At 35.9% G+C, this 21,804-nt stretch overlaps 2 protein-coding genes across 3 annotated transcripts in view; one reads left to right on the forward strand and one right to left on the reverse strand.

Moving 5' to 3' along the window:
• Nucleotides 1-21,804, reverse strand: part of UACA (uveal autoantigen with coiled-coil domains and ankyrin repeats) — an 86,927-nt gene that overhangs the window by 49,235 nt on the left and 15,888 nt on the right. The window lies entirely within an intron of this gene.
• Nucleotides 2,417-21,804, forward strand: part of LOC132510739 (ubiquitin-conjugating enzyme E2 N-like) — a 34,808-nt gene continuing 15,420 nt past the window's right edge. The window contains 3 exon segments of the mRNA XM_060133454.1: nt 2,417-2,505; nt 2,807-3,025; nt 3,027-3,183. Of these exon segments, the coding sequence (XP_059989437.1) occupies nt 2,417-2,505; nt 2,807-3,025; nt 3,027-3,183 (465 nt within the window).

A 21,804-nucleotide genomic window follows, 5' to 3' on the forward strand; every position in this document is an offset into this window, starting at 1 on the left:
GAAAGTAGGGCCTCAAAGAGGTATTTGCACACCCATGTTCACTGCAGCATAATTCACAATAGCCAAGAGGTGGAAGCAACCCAAATATCCATTGATAGATGAATGGATAAACAAAATGCGGTGTATACATGCAATGGAATATGAATCAGGCATAAAAAGGAAGGAAATTCTGTCACATGCTACACCATAGATGAATCTTTAGGACATTATGCTAAGTGAAATAAATCCCAGCCCCCCAAAGATAAACACTGTATGATTCCACTTATATGAGGTATCCAAAGTAGTCAAATTCATAGAAGCAAAATGTAGAATGGTGGTTACCATGGTCTGGGGAAAGAGGAAAACGGGGAGTTGTTGTTTAATGGATATAGCATTTCAGATTTGCAAGATGAAAACCTTCTGGTGATAATTTACACAACAATGTGCATATACTTAACACTACTGAAAGATTCACTTAAAAATGGTTAAGATGGTAAACTGTGTTTCTTTACCACAATTAAAAGTAAAAATAAAACAAAAGAAATGCAGTCTCTCACAATATCATTAGCATGATTCATATCAATTAATAAACTTTTTAAAAACAAAATTAAGAGGGTGAGGATATACATGAAACAAGATTGGCCATAGGTTAATAACTGTTAAAGCTGAGTTACAGGCTCATTGGGGTTCATTATACTAAACTATTCTCTCAGCTTCTGTATATTTCATGCACTTTTGATACATGGTCCAATAAATCTGATGTATAAACTTTTAAACTATATTACATGCTTATTACCAAGACCCTTCACTAATTCATTAATATGGCAGGAAATGCAGTATATATCCTTTCCACTCAGTCTTCTCTGGATTAAAATGACGCTATTGTCATTCACAGCCATATACTTACAAGATGAGCCCTGTGCCATCGAATGAAAGCATTCTAAAAAGAAGCAGTAAGTTTTTTAAAAAAGCATTAATGTTTACCACATATTATAATAAATATATTTCTATACTTCAGTACTGCACTGGTTTGAAAAGAAGATATTCATCAAACTCAGAATGCAGCAAGCCAACACATTTATGGTAAAAGTCAAAATACAGCTATTTCTAGAGAATAAATACAACATTCTAACACAAAGCAGTTATTTCACTAGGTAGAGCTAAATGGATGATAGCTTTAAACTCTAGATTACCATAAAGGAAATCACTTAAAAGTTCTGACAGTGATTCCCTCATATTAGCATCAACTGCAAATTTGTAACTTTTTCAGAAATTAAATGATATTTTAAAAACTTTTAAAGTGATTCATCTTCAATGTAGAAAATCTATAATATGTTTAATTTTACATATAAAAACATAAATGACCTATAATTCCACCATGCAGAAAAAAATTACTAAAAATTTTGTATATTAAGCTCAAATTTCTTCTCTGTTAAAAGGTTTAATCAAAATTTTTTAAACATAAATAAGTCCAACAGTTGTTTCATTTATGCAATATTTAGGATAGAAGGTCTCCTGAGAAGAACTTTATAGATGCAAATAAACAAGTAGACTTTAAAATATACGCAAATTCATATAAAGTACTTACATATTTAAGGGATGGACTCAACAGACCACAGCTAATATGATTTGAAGACCAGTTTTAGACTCAAGGCAATTTTGGATACATTATCCAAAAGAGAAATATACAGGATTACCACAAAACTTTCATAGTAAACTGCTTAAAACCAAGAAAAGTCATGCTAAAGAAAAGTATCTAATTCACAGATCTTCATCATTTTGGTGTCATAGACCCCATTAAGATCTGATGAAAGCAATGGACCTTCTTTTAAAAATTATACATAAGCACAGAATCAGAAAAATTTACATTTATTTTCAGATTATTTCATTGACCTCCTCTCTACAAATATGGAGTCCATAAGCCCCAAGATCAAAAACCCCTAATATAGATAAGGAGAAGCAGCAAAAGAGCTTTGTCTTTTATATAATGTTTATAAAATAAGTACTGAATAACTGTCAAAAGATGGGATATTTGTTCAGTAAAAATTTACTGAGCATCTATGTGTAAAGGGATATGAATACCTGACTCAACATTCAAATATACATGACCATTTGGTATGTGCTACACCACACGTTAGGTGCTGGATATACCATAGGGAACAAAACATACATGAGACCTGGCCTCAGGCAATTCACAGGAATAAAACCCAGTTACTTTCTTTAACTGATCTCACAATATGAAAAAGACACAGATATATATGTAAACATGCACATAATCATAATACACTGCTATAATACCACATTAATTACATGTAAGCTACAGAAGTAGTTCAAAAGAGGGAAATCAGAAAAAAATTTGTAGAAAAAAATGACTAAACTATCTACTAAAAGATGAGTAGGGAGACGAGACCAGAGGCTGAACTCTGGATCTGACAAGATGGCTGGGCTACGCCTCAGGATTATCAAGGAAACCCAGCGTTTGCTGTCAGAACCAGTTCCCGGCATTAAAGCAGAACCAGATGAGAGCAACACCCGTTATTTTCTTTTTTTCTTTTTTTTTTTATTTTATTCTGTTCTGTTTACATTGTTTCTTTGTGTTGGTTTTTTGTTGTTGTTGTTGTTGTTGTTGTTTTTTGCGGTATGCGGGCCTCTCACTGCTGCGGCCCCTCCCGTTGCGGAGCACAGGCTCTGGACGCGCAGGTTCAGCGGCCGTGGCTCACGGGCCCAGCCACTCCGTGGCATGTGGGATCTTCCCGGGCCGGGGCACGAACCCGTGTCCCCTGCATCGGCAGGCAGACTCTCAACCACTGCGCCACCAGGGAAGCCCCAACACCCGTTATTTTCATGTGGTCATTGCTGAGCCTCAGGATTCCCCTTTTGAGGAAGGGGCTTTTAAACTTGAACTATTCCTTCCAGAAGAATACCCAATGGCAGCCTCTAAAGTATGTTTCATGACCAAAATTGATCATCCTAATGTAGACAATTTGGGAAGAATATGTTTAGATATTTTGAAAGATCAGTGGTCCCCAGCACTGTAGATCTGCACAGATCCAGGCTTTGTGAAGTGCTCCCAATCCAGATGGTCCATTAGCAAATAATGTAGCGAAGCAGTGGAAGACCAATGAAGCCCAGGCCATAGAAGCAGCTAGAGCATGGACTAGGCTATATGCCATGAATAATATTAACATCAATCGATCGTCAAATGTGCATCACTTTTCCAGTTCTGCCAAGACTTCTTCCTTTTTTGTTTGCATTCAATGGACACAGTTTTAGAAACATTACAGAATAAAAGCCCAGACATCTTCAGTCCTTTGATGATTAAATGCCCATCAGCAAATATGTCTTGTCCTGATTCACTGTTGTAAAGCATGAGCAGAGGCTAGAAGTATCATCTGGATTGTTGCGAAACATTTAAAAGCAATGGCCCCTTTCTGCTTTTACGCATTTCCCCCATCATGGTTTAAGTAGAAAGCACTGTGAATGAAGGTAGTTGTCAGGGTTAGCTGCAGGGGGATAGGTGTTTCTCTTTATTTTTTTTGGTGAGGGGGAAGTTAGTTTTATTTTAATTTTATGGGCTCCTTTCCCCCTTTTTATGGTGATCTAATTGCAGTGGTTAAAAGCAGCTAGCCAGTTCTTTAGAATATGCTCTCTAGCCAAGTCTAACTTTATTTAGATGCTGTAGATGGACAAGCTTGATTGTTTGAACCAAAATGGGAACATTGAACAAACATCACAACCCTCACTAATAACACTGTGACTTTGCTGTCAAGTGTAGAATCCTCCCTTCAAGAAAAAGCTTGTAACCATTTTGTATGTCTTGTCTGGAAACTTCTGTAAATCTTATGTTTTAGCAAAATATTTTTTGTTATTCTAAAAATCAAAAATAATATAAAAATAAAAGATGAGTAGAGAAATCACCAGGTTTGAAATAGCACCACAAATTAGGAAACTAAACACAAATGTAGCCCTTTACGGTTTATGAAGCACTTCATATTCATGATATATCAATTTAAAAATCTATTCACATATGACTCCCATACACATTTGCAACCCAGACTTCTCTATCTCCAGGCCCATGTATTCAAATATCTTCTTGACAATTCTTCTTCAGTGTCTTAAAAGTGTCTCCATGTCCCAAACTATAAACATGTTCTTCCTCCTGAAATCTGATCCTATTCCAAGTTTCACTAACACAGTAAATGATACCATGATCCATCTAGTTGTACAAGACAGAAACCTAGAAATGAGTCTTGACACCTGACTCACCAAATCCCAGTGACTTTACCTCCCCATTATTACTCAAATCCACCAGCTCATCTCCAGGTCCATCGACATTACCCTACTTCAAGTTAGCACCATTCCTTACCAGGATGACTGCATTAATCTCCTAAACAGTCTGTCTATATTCATTCCAGCCCCTTCCCTTGGATTCTCCACACTGTAGCCAGAGTGATTTTCAAAATGAAAACCTAATCATACCACCACCACTACACCACTCCCTTCCAAATACCCTCTCCCACCTCGCTTAAAATCCTTCAGTAGTTTTCTGTTCTTGTAGGAGACAGACAAATTCCTTTATGATGTCTACAAATCCCTGAATGGTGTTACCCCTACTACCTCCCTCAGCCCCATCATATGAAATGCTAACAGTGTTTCTCATATTATATGTGCAGAAATTGAGTCACTAGGAGATTACGGGATTTTGTATAAGGCAATTGCAGTTAGTTGCAGAATGATTAGAGAATCCTATTGTTATGACTTGTTGTCCAGTCCTTTCCAGTAATTAAGCTATTTCCATTTCTCAAATCATCTGAAAATAAATCTTTGATGTAAAAATGCAAGTATCTTTAAAAAATTTAAACATCATAAACTTAGCTGTCCTTTACAGCAAAAAAAAAAAAAAGGGACAAAAATTTCCACATTTGCATATGCAAACTTTAATGAAGCACCTACTACATGTCATGCATGGCACTAGGGATATAGAAGTGAGTAAGACAGCCAAAGTCTCTCTCCTTTTTAAAAATACTTTATTAAAGTATCATTGACATGTAAAAAGCAGTACACATTTAATGTATACAACTCCATGAATTTGAGAATAAGTCTATTCCAGTGAAACCACCACCACCATCAAGGCCATAAACATATCAAAGTCTCTCTTCTAATGGAATTTGATGTTCTAAAGGAACAAAATAGGGTTAAACAACTAAGGGAAAAAAAAAAAAACTATCAGGTGAGAATTGGGAAGGAGATGCGATGGAATGCTGGGGACAGATTATTGGGTTGGGTAACCCAGAAACTTCTGAGAAGGTGATATTGAAGATGGTATCTGAGTGAAAAGGAAGAGCCAGCCTGAGAGAATTTACATTTCAGAAGAGAACAAGCAATGAAGTGAGTTTGGCATGGTTGAAAGAAGGCCAGTTTAGCTGACTAATAATGAGTAAGAGGGATCACGGGATGAGGAGGGGGAGGGGGGCAGGCACTACCAGATCTAAAATGTGAGTTTCCCCAGTTTTGTCATCAAAATTTTTCAAAAGGGACTTATTCAGGAACTAAAGCAACTCTTCTTCATAAGGTTCTTTTGGCCACTTTAGAATCAAGTCTAAAAAAATAATTCATCCTAAAGTGCTACTTTTTTTCACTTCCAAGCATTTATACTGAACAATATACAGCTAAGTCTTAACTTGCCTTGAAATGTTTATAAGATTAATCAATTATCTTAACATAATAAATATCATAATGTACCTCACCCACCTCAGACCTGGAAACCTAAACAAACTTTGCAATGAACTACACTAAAAAAACCACCATAAAAGAGAAATAGCACCCCAAAAAACAGAATTTCACAATCACATCCTCAAGATAAGGCTCTTCAAGAAAAAGAACATAGAGGCAACTAAATAAAGTCTTCTCCCAGGGGAAAAAAATCCTAAATAAAAGCTAAACAACACATACATTTAGGCAAACCCCTAAATATCTAATTGAAACAAATTACAACAGACTTCCACGGTATCCTACAATTATCACCATTCCTGTTACTAAACCCAAGACGAGCTCTGCCACAACTGAAAATGGAGCAAACAACAGAAAGCAAAGCTCATGAAGCATAAACATTCCTTGAAGATTAGGCTGCACAATTAAAAGCTGTTCTACAGTTCACTGGATTGGTGACAGAAATATTTCCCCCATTCCATTTAGTCCAAAGATTATTTACTCTTCTTTCTTATATAACAGCAAATTAGAGCTTACATAATAGAAAAAGGAAAAAAAAAGAATGTTAAAATAAACCAGGGAGACAAAAGCTGCGCATCCACTGTCTTCTTGCCAGACCCCAGACTCTCTTCCCTTTCTGATTTTTCCTTATCCTTATTTAATTAGGCCCCATCTTATCCTCTCAAGCCTTCCACTGTGTGATCTGAAAGTACTATATAGTCAGGACTCAATGGAACAAATAGAGGAAAGGGAAAATTATACCCCATCAATCATTTTTCTGATTAAGATGTTAACAGGCTTAATCCTGCTTCACTGGATTTCTCTACATAAAAATGTCAAGCACAAAAAAGACAACAATAATAATAACTATTATTATTACTTAATAAATCTAACATCTTAAGGACTGAAGGTGCTATGAAATCTAAAAAAACTTTAAACAACTGGAGTCAAAAAGACTCAGCACTGCTTTGATAAGATTTCCTAACCACCCGGTTTGATTCTATTCTAGTCTGTTGTATAAATACCAGACTGTCTACCCCTAACTATTGCAGGTATTTGCTCCTTTATTAGAACTGTCTAGGGACCCAAAAGAGGTTATTTAAAATAGACAGGAAATTGCCTCTCCAATTTTAATAAGCCATTTGTTTCATAATATTACTTATTTCACCCTTCCTCACCAGAAGAAGCATCAAATTCTAAAGTAAATATATATATAGATCTTAAACACAAAAAATTATAAATGTATATCATACAAGAATAAAGCTCTCAGGCTGGATAGATAAGATTTTGTTTAAGATTCCCTTTAAAATGTTAAGCAATTGGTTATCTGGGAGAAATTAAATATAAACTTTTTCCTTAGAAAATTTTAGAAAAAAATGTATTCAAATTAGAATTCTTTAAATGCCTAAATGTCATGAGTGAAACTTTTTCAATATAAAGGTAAAAACAGAGAAGGGTCTATTATGCCTCCTACCCCACCTTACATACACCAATGAACAGAGTAATTCCTCTGACGAGTTTTAACAAACATTTTGGCTAATGTTTGATATATATATATATCTCAAAACAGGAGGAAGCATTCTATGTTTATTCTTGATAAAGTAAAAAGCAAAACAGATACACTTAAAAAAGAGCCTCTGATGGGGTTTGACCACAGTGAAAAATAAGAGATATTTTTGTATCTTTGGCTTTCTATTTTTTCTTGGCTTTGCAAAGAAACATTAGCCAAACAAAAATATGTTTGCTAGAACTCAAAAGACCCTTCAAGAATTGAACTAATAATAAATCTTACCCTACTAGCCAGTATTTTTAAAATTAAAAGTGGGAAATATAAAGATACGTACAAACAGAGGGTTATAAGAAAATATATGTTTTTGTAAACACATTAGAAGTTAACTGCTGTTTTTAAATTATGAAATGAATAATAGTTCTACACATATGCATAACTCTTCCCACACAGCTTTTTAAGCAGGATTTCCTTCCAGTGAGTCTTAATATAGTTCTCCCATATTAAAAATACATGACCAAATTAATAATGAGAAAGAATGAATACTCTCATGATATTTAGGTATATAACAAGAAAAAACAGCATTTAAAAGAAAGATTCAGTTTCAAACTTCTTTAAGAAATACTTGTTACACTATAAGAAGAACTCTCTAAGTCATATTGTTATTTCTACTTTCCAAATGGGGCATAAAGAAACTAAGGAATTTACAGTGTTGGACTGTGCAGCTACTATTAATTCCTTTCACTCCCGTAAGCCCACCCTTTGCTACATGACTTTGCCATGATTCCCATCAAAAGATGGCATTTATCTCCTCGTCCCGTAAATCTGGGCTGGACTTGTAACTTATTTTGACAAATAGAATGTGGCAGAAGTGACCCTGTAGAACTTTGAATCTAAGTCTCAAGAGACCTTATAGCTTCCCCTCCTGGGATGCTGCTGACACAGCGTAAACAAGTTAGTGACCCAGAGCATGAAAGAGCTTAAGGGAGAAAGAGCCCAGCCACCCAGTCGTGCAATCTAGCATAAAGTGCCAGACACATCAGCGTGGCCAACTTAGACCACCCAGCACTATAGGCGCTACCAGATGACTTGGCAACCACATGAGTGACCCCAGACAAGACCAGTGGAACAACCATGCAGCAGAGCCCAGCCCAAATTGCTGACCTATGAAGTCAGCAACAAGTAAAATAGCTGTTGTTTTAAAACACTACATTTAAACCTAGGACTGTCTGAATCCAGGGCCTAGACTGTCTCTACTAACAAAAGCTGCAATTTACTATTTGGTTGGGAAACACATACATCTTGTACTCTAACTCAATTTTACAGATACAAGAGCAATCAAATTAAAAAATAATAGTTTACTTTTTTTTAACCCATGATCTAAAAAAAGGTGATGAGCTGGGTACAGAAATACCTTTTTAACCATCTTAAAAGAAGGAAAATAGATACATACAATGAATTCTGCAATTGTAATAAATGAAGTTGATCAAATTTTATAGAAAAAATACTTTCTCTTCATTCCCAAAGATACGCAAGTATTCATTTAAAAACTAACAGCATTCGTATATATTTTATCCATAAAAACTGAACTCAGCATGTGATCTAAAAAGTCTGAATGTCTGTGCAATGAAACAATTAAGAAATTATTAAATTTTATGAATCTAATAAAATATGTGGCTTTCAACAATAAAACATTGCTACTGTAATGTTTAATAAGTATACATTCCTACTTGAATGGAAATACTGAACTAGGAGTGGACCGTAACAGAGCAAGGACTGCAAGCACCATTTCTATGTATTCTTTAAGGGTTGGCAAACATTTTCTGTAAAGGGCTAGATGGTAAGTATTTTAGGACTTGCAAGCCATGCAGTCTCTGTTGTAACTATTCAACCCTGCCACTGTAGAATGAAAACAGCCACAGATAATACACACACACACACACACACACACACAAAGCATTGCTGTGTTACAATAAAGCTTTATTTATATATATATAAAAAAAAACAGGCAGTGGGCCACAGTTTGCCAACCCCTGTTTTAGATGCTCAAATATCTTCAGCCAAAATACATCTAGTTTATTAGTTGTGATCAAGCTAATTTGTTTGCTGCCTTACCACGAGACCTATTAGAAAGTACTCTCTGTATTCATACTCTACTCTCTGCAAAATAGCATTATGTATATATGAGGGTAAATTTTATATAACAACTTGGCTCTGCTATGATGACCAGTTGTTTGGTCAAACAGGAGGCTAGGTGTTGCTATGAAGGTATTTTGTAGATGTGATTAACATCTGAAATCAGCAGACCTGAAGTAAAGGAGATAACCCTTGATAATTTGGGGTAGGCCTCATCCAATTACTTGAAGAGCAAAATCTAAAAATTCCCAGAGAAGAAGCAATCCTGCCTCATGACTGTAACACAGAAATCCTGCCTGAGTTCCTAGCCTGCCGGCCTGCCTTACACATTTCAGATTTTTCAGCCCCATACCCATGTAAGCCAATTCCTTAAAGTAAATAAATCTCTCTCTTAGATATAGATATCTATGAGATACAAATATATAGATATCTCCTATTAGTTCTATTTCTCTGGAGAACCCTGATTGATACAATATATTAAGGTAATATGACCTTAAATTTTAAAAAGGATATACTCTGATTTTTGTGCATTATCCAAAACTATGTGAGAAAGTTGTGGTAGACAGTATTATTATTTGAGATTATTCAATCCCCTACTTCCTTGCAAGATGATTATATATATACATCCACATGTAGATGTGTGACTTGTGCATATCTCATAGGGAAAGAATAGACGTCCCTGGGTTATTGATTTGGGGACTGCCCATGTCATATGTTTTGGCCAATAGAATATGAACAGATGTGATGTACATCACATCTAAGCAAAAACTTGAAGCAGCAACACAAGTTTGGGCCAGCCTTCTTGCTTCAGTGCTTTGTCAAGAGATTTCATATAAGGGTTGTTCCTTCAGCCTTGGTTCTGGAGGGGAGTCACAGGCTATTTCTACAGAGCTGACTCACAGTCTACAACATAAAGTCAGTAGGAAATATAAGTTTGTTATTTTGAGAAACCACTGAAATGCGGAGGTAATTACTACAACAAAGCTGAACACTGTAGAAACTGGTACCAGAAGCAGGGTGCTACTTTCATCACCACCACCACCAAAAATAATAAAAGTATGTGATGTAGGCGTTGAGGCCAGTTGTTTGGTCAAACAGGAGTCCAGGCGTTGAGGCCAGGTGGCAGACAGCAAGGAAACTGTAATGGCAAACCACATAGTGTAGTGGTAAATAAAACTGTTAGGTATAAAATATTAGACAACTTGGTGAAATGATTGGACTCGTGATTGGCATCTGAAGTGGGAGAGGGGCAGTCTTGCAGGACTGAGCCCTTAACCTGTAAGGTCTGAGCTAATTCTGGGTAGTGGCAGAATTGAGTTACCTTATAGGACACCCAGTCGGTGCCCACAGAGAATTGGAGAATTACTTGGTGTGGAAAAACCCACACATACTTGGGAGTGTAAAAGTATTCAGTGAGTTGTGAGTAAAGGAAACAAATGTTTTCCTTTCACCCAGTAAACCCTTTCAGTGGAACAAAATGGCTTGGAGGGGAATTCCCCACAGGAAGAGACTAAGGATGTGGTCCCACAGAAGCCTGATCAGTTCAAGGTAATTGTATTGATGTCTAGAGAAAAATGCATATCTCAAAGAATTGAGGATATAGCTAACGCATGGCACGTGGATCTGACTAAAATCAAATAGATAAGAAGACAAAAGACAACTTCCCAAACAATCCACAGACTGAGCTAAGGGTCTGTTACTCTTCTAGACCATCTTTGGGTGCCCAAATTTCTGTAGACAAGCAGGCCAGGAAAGCTGCTCAGCACTTACCTCATTCCCCAGCTAAGAAGGGTACACCCTCCAATACTCTGTTCCAATACGGATGAACATGGTATATCAAAGGAAATACCTCACGGAGGGCATAGCCCATGGCCACGGAAAACAGTGGACTAGAGCGCCTCACACAGGACCAAAACCAGGGCCTAATCAAGGAACATCCCCTAGTGCCAAGAAAAGGAGGCCTCACTCTATTTACCCAAGAATATTCTTACAATTGCCAAGGACAATTGTAGTGTGATTGCTATGTGCCTCTATTCTTCCCCTTTCTTAACAGGAGGGTTTACTGTGGATAGCCTATCCCTGCTCCAACATTGTATGTTGGAGAGATGGAGGATGGAAGATAACTGGTCTCTGAGTCAAGAAAATCTACATACAGAAATGATGCAGAAACTCTAACGACTGAAAGAAATTCTTGGGGTATTTTTCTCGAGGAAGGGATAAATAAATCTAGTATGCAGAAGGGAAGAAAGTTAATATTTGTAATCAAGAGGACAGATTGTGGTAGATTATATTATTGTTCACTCTTTACCATGCCCATCCTTGGAAGAGGCTATACAGCCCTGCCCATTAATTTATAACTTGCCTATACCTCCAATGGGAACAGTATTTGTCCCTGTGCCTCGTTAACTTTGAGCCTAGCCATGTGACATGCTTTGGCAGTCATGAAGCACTCCACACCTGAACAAAAACTTTAAGAGGTACCACAAGTTTCAGCCGGCCCTCTGAGTTCTCAGTACCATGTAAATGGCAGGTCCAGACAGAGGCTGCTCCTTCAGTCTGGGTCTTCGAATGAAAACATGTGGAGTAGAGCCCCTCTGCACAGGCAGCCCAGAGTCTATGTGTAATGTAATGTGGTTATAATCCACCAAAATTTGGGGGTTATTTGTTGCTGTAGCAAAGTTGATTAATACAGAAATCAAATGAAGCAAAAGGTAAAAAGGGGAGGGATTCTGCGATGCGTAGCTATTATTTTGGTAGCTGAATATAGTGCAAGATGCCTGTGGTTATAGACTAGTGCAGTTAGTGAAGGAGCTATGTTTCTGTAGCAGGTAGGGGTATGAGTAAATACAGATTACTAAAAGGATAAATAAGTTCAGTTTAGTTGTTGGAAGTGAGGTTGTGGCAAAAATAAAAATAAGGTTGCAAGCCTGATAAATTAACATTTATTATTAATAATAAGCACTTCATATACACTTCACGTAGTCCTCAACTATAAGCAAAAAAGGCTCTTGTTACCATCTTCATTTTCCGTATAAAGAGAAACTTAGAGAAGTTTACTGACTTGCCAACGTTAAATAGCTACCAAGTGACACAGTAAAAATTCAAATTCAAGACTATCTAATTCTAAACTTCAATTTTTTTCTATACCATGCTGGCAAAAAAAAGGGTACAGATTATTTAATAATCATTCCATAGAAGGGTTACCTTGGTTTTATACTTTTTACCAGTTCTACAAAATGGATGCGAGAGAAAGCCGATACCACTAACTCAGTTCTAAGTCTGAATCCTATTAAATAAATATATTATTCATAATGAATTTCTTCTTTTATACTCTAAGATGTTCTTATTAATGTGACAACCAAGATTCCAAAATAATACACCTTTTATTTCTACTGGATACATTTTCTTAAATTCAGACTACAGTAATCCAGAATTTTGAAGATTCAGATTAAGTGATGGCCTAAATTTACCTTGCTGATATGAAAAGGATTTCTCAAGTAAATCAATAATGCATTAAAATGATCGGTGATGCATTTTAGATTAAAGGAATATTTTAAACACTTTATAAACCATTTAATAGCCCTTACCTCACCCATATAAACAAAAAATAAGAGTTTTTTTTAATTATATAACACAAACTCATGGTAGAAAAATTATACAAGACTAATACATATTCAAAACAAAAGCAGCAAAGAGAACCTAGCAAAACCATCATTAAGGGATAATAACAACTTTATATTTTGTTACACATGCTTCCTCATTTTCAATACCTAGATATATATTTACTTTTAAATCAAAATACACACATTTCATTTAAATGGTTATTCTTAATATGCGTTCAATAGAATTGCTTACAAATGAATGTTCCTAACTTGGAGAATTCCAAAGTGTATTCAAATATCAGTCTTTCTGGCTCCCCCTGCTGGACACTAAAAGAAGCTTTTTATTATTATTATTCAATTCGTTTAAACACTCAATCTCAGAGAAGCACTAATTTATCATTATTAAAAACATCTTTGGGAACTTGTCTGAACGTACAGTTTGGCCAGAAAGAGTACAATGGTCTATTGTTGAGGGCACTCGCTCCTACTAACCAACAGGGATTTGGCATCAGAAAATCCGGGACTAAGTTCCCAGTGAGTTCCCAGCTTGATTACTTATTTGCTAACGACCTTGGTCAAATTATTTATTCCTTCGGAGCTTCAGTTTCCTCGTCTGTCAAATGAAGGTAATATCAACCACCTTATTAGTCATAAGGATTAGAGTTAACAGAACAAGTGCAAAATAAGTGGCAGTTAAGTATTATGCTGCCACCACCACCACCAAGGAGCTGAGTTGTGGTTACACAGCATAACTCCTTAAGAATTACTACACAGCAATCAAATGCAAAGAGAATAACTTTTAAAATGTAAACTTACTGTATTTACACTCTTTTAATAACTTCCTGTTGCTCTCAAAACCAAATCCTTAACATGACCTCTAAGATTCTTCACAGTCTGGTCCCTACTGACCTCTGAAGTGTAATCTTGAAGCTGGATACTCTTCTCCCAGCCCTCTAATCTCTTTTCATAGTGAAGTTCTTCAAAAGTACCAGGTTTCCTCACAGAGTACCTGATTACAGCATTTCCTTCCTCTATGATACTTAACAATAACTCATTTTTTTAGATCTCAGCTCAGCTTTTGCAGACACTTTCTCTGACTTCCCAGACCAAGTCAGACCTTCACTATTATGTATATTATGGTATATCTCTCCTTCACAGAGCTTATTACACAGTGCTGTAGCTTTATATTTAAATGTGTTAGCACTGTAATACTGTCTCCCCGCCTTGTCTGTCTACAAGTTCCTCAAGATCAGGGAGTAGCACTCCGTATCCTCACAACCTAGCCACTTGACTGCATAGAGCAGGCACTTATCTGTTGAGTGACTGAATAAACAAATTAACAGATAACTGATAACTGAAATCAAAGAATTCTTTCTAAACCTGACTACTTCACATACAAAGGTAGCCATATAAATATAAAGCAACATTATGAATATTTTCCTTTGTATCACTTCTCAGGCAAGCTGCTCATAAAGTCTGTTCATAAAATCTGATACACAATAATACACAGAAATATCTTTAACACATATACTCAAAGAAAATGTTGTGCCTTTCAAAGAGAAGAATTTTTAAGAGCACAGAGACCTAAACATATGATAGTCCTTTAACACTATTTGATTTAAATTTTTTTTAAAAATTAATGTCTGTGACTTGCTTTTGTAACAAATATTCAGCTGAAAATTTGTCTGAAATTGAGTGTTTTACACTGTACTACAGAGTTTTACTTTTCAAGGGAATCTGTGGTTGCAAAATAATAGAGCTAGCAATAACCAGCTAAAAGGTGTGCTTCGTGGCTTCTTTCACAAATATGCATATTGTACTATTTTAAACCAACACACACCTCCAATTGCCTTAAAGAGTGAGAACTTTTTATAGATTTAACTCCTTCCTTAAATAGTAAGCATTCCCAAGTATATAGTAAATTTTGGCCCCAAATGGCTTTTCCTCTATTCATTTATACCAAAGCCAGAAAACAAGGAAAGCTCTAACCAAAAAAAGCAACAAGGTTTGCAACACATTTCCTAGACTCAAATCTTATTTGATAGAATATTTGATAAATTTATTTGATAGATGTATTAGATAGATTTTTGTCTTTATTTGATGATTTTAGCAAATCCTATGACTGCAAAATAGCAATTGTTATTTTATCCCCACGAGCTGCATTGTGATGTACAGAAAATCTAAAAATTTCCTATGTTATCATTTAATCAAAAAATAGAAACAAAGAGTGGGAGCACAACTGAAGTACCTATGAACATACTGGGATGAGAGCAGAGGTGCATTTAAGAGGGAAGGTTTTCAGGAATTCAGGTACTGACCATGCAGGAACAATCCAAGGAAGATGACAGGGACACCAAGTCATCAAAATACAACAGCTTTAAACATTTGAATGGTATGACTCATTCCCATTCTTCTGATGCTACCTTTACCAGGCAAGCTTCTGATAAACTTGCTTCTCTATAGGGGTAGACTGGATGGAGGTACCCAGCCCACTAGTCAGCTACTTAGTTCTCATTATACAATAATAAGATGACACTTAATACCTCAATGGACTTTCAGTGTTCCTCAGCTTCTTCTAATTCAATCAAGATTGAGTTTCTGCTTAAACAAGCCTAATGTGAATTTATCAAAGTGACAAAAGGTATTTCCTGACAACAGGAAATTGGGTCTTCCCTAACAAAACTTTTAATTCAAACTTTTACAAGATATATAATACATGAGCAACACAGAGGAAAGTGTAAAAAACTGTGAATGGCACTGATTTTCTCGCTAGCTTAGAAGCATACTCTTTGCTGATCTTTTCATAATAAAACTAAATCTCTCCAAAATTCAGGTTTTAAAAGTACATACCCAATCATTCTCATTTACCTTGGCTTTAATTTTCTTCTGAGCTAGAAATAAGATCACAGAGCTCAGTACATTGAAAAGGCATGCAAACATTAATCTAGGTTGTAAGGGCACAATTTTAAGGAATAAACATTCAGAAAAATAATGGAAGGAAATAACAAAAGAGTTAACAGCTACGGAATGTGGGATTAAAGAAGACTTGAATTCTTTATATTTTCTGTATTTTCTGAATTTTCAACAATGAATATTGTTCTATTCAAGCTTCTTTACTTGCAAGAAATAAAACACCCATGCAGTTGCCTTAAGAAAAACGGGATTTATCATAAAGATATACAAAGAGCTGCAAGAAAAATCTCACAGAAAACCATAGTTGAGCTGAGCCCTACAAAGTCTGGAGCTAGGGGTGGCCCTGGCATCAATTCTGTTCCAGGAACCTCAAGAAGATACTGAGAGGAGCTGCCCACCAATGCTCGGCCATATACGTTGTTCAATTCTAGTCCATCCATGTCTTCCACTCTCACTATCAGCCACAGACATGCTTCCTTTGCTTCTACCTTAAACTCCAAATTTCCTTCATTTTAAGCATAAGGCTGTGGTTAAGGTATAAGAGGGTTAGGAAAACAGGCAGCTTTTGCTTAAGGACTGAATTTTACTTTTTTAGATTATGAATTGAATACATACCCATGGTTTTTAGAAAGAGCCAACAGTATAGAGAAGGCAATATAAAAAGGAAAAGGTTCCCTCCTCTTTCCTGCATTTGGGGCAGGGGGAGTACCCTATAAAAGGAAAATTAATATTTATGTTTCTAAAAATTGTAAAAATATTATTTAACAAAGAGCAATATCCATAAAGTTTTTCCTCACTTTATTACATAAACGATTGTACAATTAGAAAATGCACATAATCAAAACAAATAGGTCACTTTAAAAGTATTTGACATCGCATCACATAGAAATAATATGAAGCACTATAAAACTGATTGGTTCCATTTTAAATAGATATTTTTTCTGAACTTTATTGTCCACAGAGCAGATAAATTTATATTGACAACCTATTTATAAATTATTTGAAATACTTCATCATGGTAGAAATATTTTCATTTCTAATATACTTTTCATCTGTCCTGCTCAGATTAAACTGGCTAAAATGAATATAATTGAGAAAATGTTCTCAGAAACTAAAAACTCCAAATATACATTAAGGTAGTGACATTTAATTTACTGAATACCCTCAAACTGTCCTAGAACTTCTACTTGATATGGACAGCTATCTCAGATGGTGGTTTTCAAGTCTTTTTAATTTCAGAAACTTTCTTCAAAGAAGTCCTGAAATAAACAAAGAAGAGAAGTTTCTCTTTGAAGGTAGGGTCCCTTTACTGGCTGTATTCTTCCTTTGTCCTCTATCACCTAAAATACTCCACAGGGCAGCTCAGCCAGAATGTAGCAGGCAAGCGATCTGCACCAAAATGACCTGGTGCATGTGTTTATTCAACATGCAGAATGACACCACTCTAAATCTAAACCCATCCCTTAAAGTGTGGTCCAGGAATATCTTTGAGAACCCCACATTCCTGTACCCCTTAAACACAGAAAACTACTTTTAAGAGTTTAATGAAGAATTTGGTGTATACTTTTCCAATTAAAATAAAAATCTCCACTAACCAAACTAGGATTATACTAATAGGCTGTCCTCCAACTTGCTTTTTTCACATAATGTATCTTGGATATCTTGACATGTCACATATATGTAAATATGGAGATTTTTCACAATCTAAATGATAATTTCTAAAGATTTACAGTTTTCTATAATCAGAGAAACGTTTTTAAAAGGAATGAATAACAAATGTTTCAGTTTTGCTATTTTTGTTATTTTGAGTACTTTGAATTGATTTTAGAATTTAATGTTGGGGATTATAATATTAATATTGTACTGGAAGATACCTTTAAGGGACATACCCTCAGTTTGGTGTTTGGAAGTTAACTGGCAGATTTCTAAATTGGTTAATTAGTTTAATTATAGTTTTCATGTTTTGGAAATATTTAATAACTCTTAAAAGCAATTTTGAATTTTTCATATATTTTACATCAGTTAAGTAGCTGTATATGAAGAATAATTTGAATTTGGCATGAATAAGTAGTTTTCAAATTAATTAGTACACTTTAAGTGTTATTTTATAGTCAAATTATAGCAAACTATTCTAACAATTGTATTTCACTACACAATTGGAATTAAGATATTTTGTATTGATTTTAATAAAATGGTGGCATATTCAACAGCTTTCATATAATACTGTGTATTTGAGAAATTATGGAGCTTAGTTAAAATTCAGTATCTTTATTATCATCTTAATAGAGGACTGTAGTTATTTGTATTGCAGCAATTATTCTAACTGGAGTTAATAAATGCTCATGCTTATAACCTCTTGGCTGATGGTGACAGAGCTCATGACTTTGCTAAAGGCAGGGCTAGGCACTGTGTGTAATATGAGTTTCAGTTCACTGGTTCTCAAATGCTGCCTAGTGATACTCTCAGGCATTGTGAGAGGTATGAGGGTGGCTCATATCCATTACCATATTTTTCTGAGTTTCAAGGATGTTTAATGATGAGCAGGTCTGAGTTCTAGAACAGTTGTGGTGCTTTAAAATCATTACTGTTCTGAGCTGACAGACGAATTTGAATAGGTGGCTATCAGGGCTCAGAGTGTGAGAGTGTCTTGGAAGATTTTCTGTCCCTTTTGAGTGTAGCAGGACCCTATCTGGGAACCACCTCCATATTGTGAACAAATTAAGAAGAGCAGAACATTTCATCCAAAGTCTTATATAAAGTATATACATTGAAGAGAAAAATAACTGCGTTCTCTTGAGGTCAAAATCTTAAACTTTATGTTACATTCTTTCTAATAAGTTTTATTCAGTTTTAAATTTGCACAGTATTTTTCTATATTTAAAAACACTTGCTAGGGCTTCCCTGGTGGCGCAGTGGTTGAGAGTCCGCCTGCCGATGCAGGGGACACGGGTTCGTGCCCCGGTCCGGAAGGATCCCACGTGCTGCAGAGCGGCTGGGCCCGTGAGCCATGGCCGCTGAGCCTGCGCGTCCGGAGCCTGTGCTCCGCAACGGGAGAGGCCACAACAGTGAGAGGCCCGCGTACCGCAAAAACAAAAAACACTTGCTAAATCTACATGTATACAATATAATTTTTTTAATATAAGATGGTTAGTTATTTTTAAAAGAATATCTTTTGTACTTCAACCACAGCCTTTTACTTAAAATGTAAGAAATTTCTTAAAAAAGAACAAGATCAGCCACAGTACTTAAACAGAAACCAAGCCACGTTCAGAGGTTCACTCCTACAAATAAATAATTTGCTTAGACTTTTCCAGTAATATAGATATAACACAGCCTCACACATTTTGTAATTTGTTATTCCCTGTTCACCTTTCTCCTGGAGTTATCCTTACTGTTTTGGGGGAAAGATGAGTTTTTAAATAGATCCATGAGTTTATTATTTTAAAAGGCCAATTTTTAAACATTTCATTATTTCTCAAGTGAGAGTATATGGAAAATGCAGAAGAAAGTTTTTAAATGGTCTACAATAAAATTAATTTATATTAATTAATGGCAATAAGAAGAACTATTATGGTTCTGTTTTGGGGGGTTGTTTTTGTTTTAGTTTCTGCATCCTGGACTATTAAATAAATCTACTAATTGGCCTCCCCACTTCTACCCTTGTCCCCCTTGTCTACTTGTAAGCTACAGTCTACTCTTCACACAGCAGTCAGAATATTTTTTAAAACATAAGTCAGATCATGTCACTCCTTTGCTTAAAACCCTCGAGTAGTTAGTATTCTTGCCATAAATATTTAACCTGAAAGTAATTATTAGGAAGAAGTCAAGCAAACCCAAATCGTGGGATGTTCTGTAAAAGGCAAACAAACAAACAAAAAACTGGCCTACTGGACTCTTTAGATTGGGATCCAAACACAATCCAAAATCCTTACTAATATATGATCCGGACCCCCAAGAGATCACTGATAAAATTTCCTTCCACTTTCTCCCCTTCACTCACTTCACTCCAATCTTCATGGCCTCCCTTCATGGTCTTTGAATTATGAAGGCAGCAAATACAATCCCATCTCAAGGCTTTTTAACAAGACTTCTGCCTAGAATTATTAGTAATTAGAGGAAAAAGCAGACTCCATTCCCTCCAAAAATCTTACTGTATCACAATGTATCAGTTTTCTATTGCTGCAAAACCAAACACAGAGATTTAAAATAGCTACCACGTATTATTGCTCATGAGTCTACATGTCAACTGGGCAGTTCTGCTGTGCTGGGTGAGACTGAGTAATCTTGGCTATGCATGTGTCTGCAGTCAAATGGCCCAGCTGGTTGGAGGCTGACTGGTCTAGAATGGCCTCTTTCCCATGTCTGGTGATTGGCTAGATGTGTGTTGGGACAATAGGAGCAACTGGTAACCAGCAGTCTAGCCAGGCAAGCGTGGGCTTGTTCACAAGAGAGAACAGAAGCATGAAAGACCTTTTGAGACCTAGGCTCAACATCATTTCCAACATATTCTATTGTCCAAAGCAGGGCACACGTACAACCTATATTCAAGAAGCAGGGAAACAGGCAAAGTCACATTGCAAAGCCTATGGATAAAGGGAAGGGTAGAGAATGGGGCCACTTTGTAATCAATCTAGCACATATCATGACAAGAGCACTATTTTCAAAATGCTGGTATATCTAAGATGTGGGGGTGACAGGAATGAAAAATATAAAGGATGATAAAAACTATACTTTGTTATAAATCCTATAAAGCATGGTTTCTCAGCCTTGGCACTATTCAAATTTTGCACCAGGTAAGTCTTTGTTGTGGAGGGTGTGTCCTATGCATTGCAAGACGTTTAGCAGCATCCCTGGCACCTACCCACTAGATGCCAGTAGTACGCCTCCAAGTTGTAATAACAAAAAGGTCTCCAGATATTGGCAAATGTCTCTCAGGGAACAAAAATCACTTGTAGTTGCGAACCACTGCTACAGAGGAATGAATTAAGGTAAAGACAACTTGGTCTTATTCTTGTCAATATAATCTAATTTTACTTTAAAAGGCCGTTCAAATGATTCTAAAATGCAAACTTTACTTACGGACATGTAAGATGTATACCAAATTCTTAACAGTTTACATATTAAAAATTCAAAACTTCATTGACAATACTTAGATTCCTGCTAATTTAACCAAAAATATTACCAGATTTTTGAAGTCAATATGAAAGACGTTAATTGTCAGAAGTTCAACTAAACTAACAGTACTGGCTCTAGGATTTGGTGTGGTACATATATAAACCCCAGATTGGTCTATTATTTATATTTTTATAACAAATAAATATAGAAATAATAGAAATAAAAGAAATGGTGGCGTTTCTCTCCCAACCTCCAAATATAAAACTCTGTCTCAAAACTATAGTTCATGTCCAATCCTCCTCTCTTCCCATTTCAAGGCAATGGCAATATACCTCCCAATTCCACCTCTGACTTTAGCACCGATTACAAATGTGAAACACGCCAAGAAAACCTCCATAATAAATTACAGGAGTAGAAAGTCTCAATAAAAGAAGGAAGAAAACAAATCAGAACATTCCCTGGGCATATTGAAAACCTAGCAGTCATAGTCATGAAATATTTATTGATCTAAACTGTTTTCACAATACTTATGTTCATAAAATGCTATATACGAACCAAACTGCCTCAGATGCATAAACTTAATATTCTCTAACTTACATTCATGTACAAATCTGTGATAGCCCTGGCCAAGTGAAGTCATATATACAAGAACCAATTTAAAGACACTTTCTGGGTTCTCTGGGTGAAAAAATAATAGTCTCTCCTTCAGAGAAAAGAAAAGAAAATGGGATAACTTGCTAACCCAGTGATGCACCAATGAGCAGGGCTGGGACCAGGGAAAGGGGAGTGAAGTGCTTATGGCACAGATTTAAGGCAGGACTCACTCTAAGGGGCAGGCAATGA

Source organism: Lagenorhynchus albirostris, chromosome 1 (genome assembly GCF_949774975.1).
Source record: "Lagenorhynchus albirostris chromosome 1, mLagAlb1.1, whole genome shotgun sequence".
NCBI lineage: Eukaryota > Metazoa > Chordata > Mammalia > Artiodactyla > Delphinidae > Lagenorhynchus > Lagenorhynchus albirostris.